The 7484-nt window shown below is 39.2% G+C and overlaps 1 protein-coding gene across 1 annotated transcript in view; it reads right to left on the bottom strand.

Moving 5' to 3' along the window:
- LOC101854951 (tyrosine-protein phosphatase non-receptor type 5) overlaps nucleotides 1-7484 on the bottom strand; it is a gene marked incomplete in the record, with an annotated part of 40556 nt that overhangs the window by 32120 nt on the left and 952 nt on the right. Inside the window, 4 exon segments of the mRNA XM_035970047.1 lie at nucleotides 1659-1742; nucleotides 3568-3785; nucleotides 4685-4789; nucleotides 6683-6823. Coding sequence (XP_035825940.1) covers nucleotides 1659-1742; nucleotides 3568-3785; nucleotides 4685-4789; nucleotides 6683-6823 — 548 coding nt within the window.

The following is a 7484-nucleotide window of genomic DNA, read 5'->3' on the forward strand; positions in this document are numbered from 1 at the left end:
AAACATTCATCATTTCATATTTTTCAAATACCTTTCAAGTACATTTATTTTATATATTTCTTTAGAAAAGCCTGTCCAGGACAGATTCAAAAGAAGTTTCCTACCATCTGGAATAAGGCTGCTGTCGAAATAAACATTAATGTGAATTTCTGTTGAATTTTTACATTACATAATACGAATATATAAAACTCTAAAGGTTTGAGATAAATTCCTACATATGGTAGAAAGATGCTTCTGATTTGATATGATTACCAGATTGGAAACAGCAAAGACCAATACCTAAGTTGTCTTTGCACATCAACAATAACAACAACAACAACTTTATTTTTCTCTTCTTTTTGAAATTTTATGAAAGTAATATATTTATATTTATACGGCAATTTAAATTCTATGTATATCTATAAATATGTGTTATATCCTTGTAGGGCCATGAAAGATTTCCTACTGGGGCAATAAACTATCATCTTATCTTATCTAAAGGGGATGGGTGGGAAAACTGTATACTGTTTTTTTTCTTGCGGGCTACTTGATAAAGCTTAGCGATTTTTCAAGATTTTGATAGAACCCACAACTTCCAAGTCATTCACAAAAATGTTACCACAGTCTATGGTATTGTCCACTATTTGTACATATTATATAACCATCCCTTTCAAGTTCAGACAGAACTTTCTACATTATGTCATAATCTGTGCCTGCCGGTAAAACATATTTACAGCATCATCTGTGCTTGTAGCTCTCCTGCAGTGTTTTCTTTTAACTTTTTTTCTGTACTGCGTGGCACTGGAGCACAATTGCAGTTAAAAATGAGATGGTTGTGTTCAAAATAACAAAGTGTATATCTAGGAGTATGTCAGACAACATACGTGACATAGGCCAACTCAAATCACAAATTTCAAAACTTTACAAAAAACAAAAAGGGCAATATGCAAAACAAAAAAGGAGTGCTGGAAAAAAACCTGGTGTACAGTATGCTGGCAGAAACAACAAAAAATTTGAGATTGTTTTAGAATGCTACTAGTCTGCTATTGAGCAGGAATATGCACTATACAAATGCTATTGGTTATATGTTTTTAAAGAGAGACAGGGTGAGACGGAGAAGAAAGCATTGTTTGTTATCAGCTCTTGCAGATACTAAAGCAATCGTGATTTGAGAAGTAATTGAAAGTTTTGAAATGTGTAATAGGGGCTATTGACATTCAAATACTGCAACTTAAAACTTTTTTATGTGACCTTTACTTGACCTGGAATACTTATAGGTATTTTTGGTTTGTTTTCTAAAAAGTTTTTTTTTAGGGGGGGGGGTTGTCTCACATTACAACATACACAAGTATATATGTAAGAGTGTGTGTGTGTGTGTGTGTTTGTGTGTGTGTGCATGCGTGCGTGCATGTGAGTGTGTATGTGTTTGTGTGTGTGTTTGTGTGTGTGTGTGTGTGTGTGTGTGTGTGTGTGTGTGTGTGTGTGTGTGTGTGTGTGCGCATGGATGTGTTTGGCTGTAAGTGGGACATGCTATTGTAAACCAAATGGCCTTGCACAAATCAAGAAAGCTGTCTTTTGTATTGTTTTCTGTTTTTCCTTTTTTTCATATCAAGCGTCAAATTATTTTCTTTCTATTTTTCTTTGCGCATTTGAAACAGTAAAAAAACAATATGCGGCACCTTTCTTTCGGTGGAGTTCCCTCCCAGCGGCCGAGGTCACTGGTCGGGTTCAAGTCCAGTGTCAGGGAAGCATTTGAGCCACGTCTGAAAAAAATAAGTGGTATCATGAGGTAGGTAGGTAGGTAGGTAGGTAGGTAGGTAGGTAGGTAGGTAGGTAGGTAGGCAGGCAGGTGGGTGGGTAGGTAGGTAGGTAGGTAGGTGGGTAGGTAGGTAGGTAGGTGGGTGGGTAGGTTGGTGGGTAGGTAGGTATTTTCTTCAAAGTTTAACTTTAAGCCATTGACTTACATCACATAAAGCATATAAATTTTACAATAACGCAAGACTTCTGTAAAATAAGCACAAATTGTAAATGATTCAACTATCAATAACATTCAAAAAATGTTTTGTGTTGTTAAACAAAGATTTCATAAAATATATAAGTGTAGGTTGTACATATCATATCCCTTTTTTTCTTGGGTAAAAAACTAAAGATTTTTATCACTGGCTTGAGTTGCAAAGGGGAGAATGGATAATTTTCTTTGATATGCAGAGCTTGAAGAATTTTTTATAATAAAATTTAATGAGAGTTGCATCATGAGAAATATCAAAGAAAGACTTTCTGCACTTGAGAATTAGCATTTGGGCACCACGTGAGTATTTTGAGCAAATGAAAACAAAAGAATGTCTTAGTTTAGCTTTAGTAAGAGTTTTACGGCACTTGAGGCACAAATAAGGTCACATAAGTGCTGAAGATCAGAAGTGTTACAAGAGAGTAACAAACACAAAAAAGGAGGAGACATAAGGATGATAGATATTTGATAGAAAAGAAGGAGGACACCACACCAGAGCACCCACAAACCACCCGCAGAATTTTTTAACAATTTCTGTAGAAATAAAGGCAAAGGTAACTATCCTCCCAAATTTTTGAGCAAACGGGGGAATTTTTTGTCAACTCACCAAAAAAAATAAATACACAATGTATATCAAATCCCATACCAGTCCACATTTTTTTTATTGAACACAGCTACTTCATAACTTTTTAACATCAAACGATAATAAAACTTCTCTTTGCTTTAAATTAAACAAAGAGAGAAAACATTTAACCCTGAAAAACACAGGAGCATAAAAATATGACTTAGAATAGGGAGAGGCGATATATATGATGAATAACCTTTTCACGTCAAGTCAAATGACTTGTGGAAAGACCTTGGCGCAAAGAGGATATGGTAACATGTCTCTCTATTCTAAACTTCAAAACCGACATTTTCTCACATTTTGTCGGGAATTGTTCATATATATACATTTTACAAAAATTCAAACTTCCTAGAATACTTTCTCTCCCCCTCCATCCCCACTCCAATATCTCATGCCTCTGAAATGATATTAGGCTCATTTTCTATTGTGGCATATTCAACAACAAAAACACGTAAGCAGAAAAGGGAATATTTGAGTACAGCACCTAGACCACTCATAAGGAGGAGAAAGAAGGGGCACTTTTCCTGAAAAAAAAGAGGGAGAAATAGGGTGGAGGAGCCAACACGAGACCTCAGGAGCAGTCAGAAACTTTCCTCTCTTTTCCCCACCTCCCCCAAAAACAAACAAACTAACAAACAAAAAAACACACACACACAAACACATACAAACAAAAACATGTGAACAAACACATACAAACAAAAACACACAAACAAACACATACACAAACAAAAACACACACACAAACAAACACACAAACACACACACAAAGACAAACAAACAAACAAGCACACACACAAACAAGCACACACGCAAACAAACACACACACACACAAACAAGCACACATGCAAACAAGCACACACACAAACAAGCACACACGCAAACAAACACACACACACACAAACAAGCACACACGCAAACAAGCACACACACAAACAAGCACACAAGCAAACAAACCTCTCTAGTAGCCCTTTCGCTTTGATGCGTATCGGCTGCGCCGGCACAGGGGTCGACAAGCCAGCAGCACTGAAGGTGGGAACCGGGGAGTCAGGCTGCACCGGGGTGGGCTCGGCTAGCTCTGGCTTCAGGGCTGGGTAGTAGATAGAGTGGCCCACCACCGCCTCCTCGTCCACCTCCTTCTTCTCTTTGGAGTTCCAGCAGAAGCAGAAGTATATCTACACATAGGTGAAAGATGGGGTAGAAGACGCGATAAGATGGGATGGGATAGGATGGGATTTAGATGGAATGAGATGATACTGAGATGATGATGAGATGAGATGGGATGGGAAAGGATGGGATGAGATGGTACAGGATGGGATGGGATGATTATGAGATGATGATGAGATGATGACATGGAATTAGATAAATGAGATGAGATTAGATAACATGAAGAGATGAAATGAAATGAGATAATGATAGATAAGATCGTGAGGTGAGATTAGATGAAATGAGATGAGATTACACAAGATGTTGAGATGAGATTAGATTAAATGAGATATAACGTACTTTACTCATCCTCCATTGAAAGAAATTAACAGTGTGCTTTCACCATCTTCTTCCACATAAAAAGATACAATAAAAAAACAAACTAGGTGTGAACCGGAATATAAAAAAATTGCAATCCCTTTTGGGTGATAAGGTTTTATAAGTCAAAGACTAAGTGGCGTTTGTGGTGTAGCAGTTAGGCCCTCCGCCATTGCACACAGAAGACGTGGGTTCGATTCCAGTGAGAGGAGGATCTTCATCCAGTTTCTCAGTCTTTCTACAGGGAGGTTAAATTGTATCCCTCTCAGCCTTGTTTGGCCCTGGAGGGTCGAAGCAGCCCGCCTCCGAGATGATCTAAATTGTGTTTGATGATGGTAAAACAAATCTAGAACGCAGTTACCATTACATGCACGGGTGAAATACACACACACATACACACACACACACACACACACACACACACACACACACACACACACACACACACACACACACACACACACACACCAACAACAATAACAACAACAACAACAACAGCAGCAACAGCAGCAATAACAGCAACAACAACATCAACAATCCAAAGACTTACTGCAAACACTATCAAGATAACGAGCCCCACGGACACACCCGCCACAGCGTAGGGGAAGTAAGTCTTGGTCCAGATCGGCTCGTGATGGCGGGAGGTTATCTCCCTCTGAAGAAAACACATTGCGTCACGACATTATGGAATCAGGCGCTCGTCAATTTTGGGGCGTGAGGGGTTATTGATATAGCCTAAACATAAAGCTTGTTCATTTGTCTTGCTTTTGATGAAAAAAAAATACTCATCTCTCTGAAATAGATCGAGATATTTGCGATAGAAGGAGGGAGGTAAAATTAACGAGGACCTTGATGACTCACAAAGCTTGAGCACTTAAAAACTATTTTAAGTTAACATTTATTTTTTTCTGGTGCTTTTAATCGATGTGTTCGGTAAGACCCCACTCTTAAACGTATTTTTAACTGGACATAAAAAGTGTGGAGCAAAAAGAATTGCTAAAATTTTCCGTGAGGAAAAATGTCGGTTTCTTCCATTTAATTATTTTGACGAGCATCCGATTTCACCCCAATGTCACATGATATAATAATATTATCTTATGTCATTACAAAATTACATATATTAACCAAAAAAAAAATAATTAAAAAAAAAAATAAATAAAATAAAAATATAATTATTATACTTACTTCAGTTTTTTTCGGCCTCTGTGGGTGTCGAGAAGATAAGCAAACTATTTCTCTTGTTTGTTGTATCGCCTGTTCCTTGGTTATATTGTTTTTGTCTAATGTTTCTCTGACTCCCTGTCCCTTCTCTTACACAATATTATACGCGTATGGGTCAATTCACCTTAACAGAGGTCGGTGATGGTTGTTTTTTGGGGTTGATTTCGTTGATTTGGCGTGGTATAAATAAGTTTAACACTCCATTCAAACACTGATGGAGAGGGTGAACTTAATACCATATCGGTACTAAATGAACTTAACTGAAATTTTGCCATTTCCAAGTGACCTTGAATCACCTGACCACGGTGTCCATCTTGGATTTGACAATTTCTTGTGACAAAAAGGGGTATCCACTCAAAACAATCTTTAAGGTGGACTACAAACGACAGTGGGGTTGGCAGCTATGTGTCATATGCTACATGATAAGCTAGTGTAAGTATCGTGATACTGTGTGCGCATGTTAAATGCCTTTACGTTCAGAAGAGATATTATAATGTATTCACGTGCAAATTCTTAGCTTGCAAACGACAACTTTAAAACGATATTAAACATCTACAAAGAGTTGGCGCCTACCTTTTTCTTCTTTAACAACCCCCCCCCCCCACAAAAACCCCCAGGCCTGTATTTTATGTAATATCCACACTGAAACTGCCAAGTCTATCTTGAGCTGCTTACAGAGTTTAAAATGAGATAATCGAATCATCCGACCCCGACATCATCTCTACAACCACCCTGAAATATCTATAGGTCCCAAAGTTCATTTTCATATTCAACATGACATGCCGCTCAACAGATGGCAGGTTTTTAGGGAGGAAAATAAAGGGAGAGTGGACTGCCTCACAATCTCAGATAACATGAAGGAGTTTGTTCTGGTCGTCGCGAGAAGCTCTCTGCACAGGTTCGTGGCTAGGCGCAACAGATGAACTAATGACTGACTCCGGTCCCTCTAAACCTGTTGGCAATTCTCTCTCTCTCTCTCTCTCTCTCTCTCTCTCTCTCTCTCTCTCTCTCTCTCACACACACACACACACACACACACACAAAAACACATACACACTCACACACATGCACACACACAAACACAAACACACAGCAACAACAACAACCCAATGTCGAACCTGCTCTTACGGCCATCTGAATAAATAATCACTTGTACAAAAGTCCATTCTTACCCCATCCCTCCCACACCCCCCTCCAAAGCATCTATATTTCTTACACTATAACGACACCTTGTAAGACGGCCACAGGTCTAAAATGGCAACTTTCTTCTAAAAAATGTGTGGTCGACCGCCTCAGAAAATTTCGACTAGATCTAAAGGCTACTCACGTCAGGCGAGACCTGTGAAAGGCCAAGGTCAGGCACGTGACCACTGAGTCTGTCCTGGAGATCCTCTGACAGGAATCTGTTGGCAGTGACCAGCTGACCATCAGCGTTCTCGAAGTAAAACTCGATCCGACTGCCAGCGAACTGAAAACAGAATAAAAGAGATCCTAATTAGTTTCGGACGACAGTCGTCTAAGATCCCACACTGGCGTCTGTCGTGTATCGGTTAGACGCTTGACTATTGCACGCCGGAGACCTAAGTTCGATCCCCGAATGGAAAGATTTTTTGTCGAGCATGTAATTGGTCTTTCTTCTGGGATGTAGATTCTATTCCTTTCAGCCCCGTTGGCTCTGAAAGGCAGGGTCGAAGGCCTGCCTCCCTAATGATCTAAATTGTGTCGATGCAGGTGTTACAACTACATTTTAAAACAAATTAAGGTCTCACAGAGCCCTCCGTTAGCTCAGTAAGTTGGTATCATGAGTTGGGCGGATGACCCTGGTTCGAATCCCTGACTAGGCGTTCTTGAACTCAGGTCGTCATGTTGAGTTTTCAAGGCTCTCAACCCATTTGCTTCGGTATTATCGTAGACGGGAGTTAAATTCAGAGGCCCCGCGTCTTAAATAACCTAAAAGTGTTGATAGGGGCGTTACATCCATACACTTACCTATTAATATTCCAGCATTGTCCTTGCTCCCAAGCACTGGGATCTTAGGCAGGGACTACTATAGTTGTAAAACGCATAAAGCATGACATAGTGCATGGGTACTGACTTTATTATTATTATTATTATTATTATTATTATTA

Source organism: Aplysia californica, unplaced genomic scaffold (assembly GCF_000002075.1).
Source record: "Aplysia californica isolate F4 #8 unplaced genomic scaffold, AplCal3.0 scaffold00213, whole genome shotgun sequence".
NCBI lineage: Eukaryota > Metazoa > Mollusca > Gastropoda > Aplysiida > Aplysiidae > Aplysia > Aplysia californica.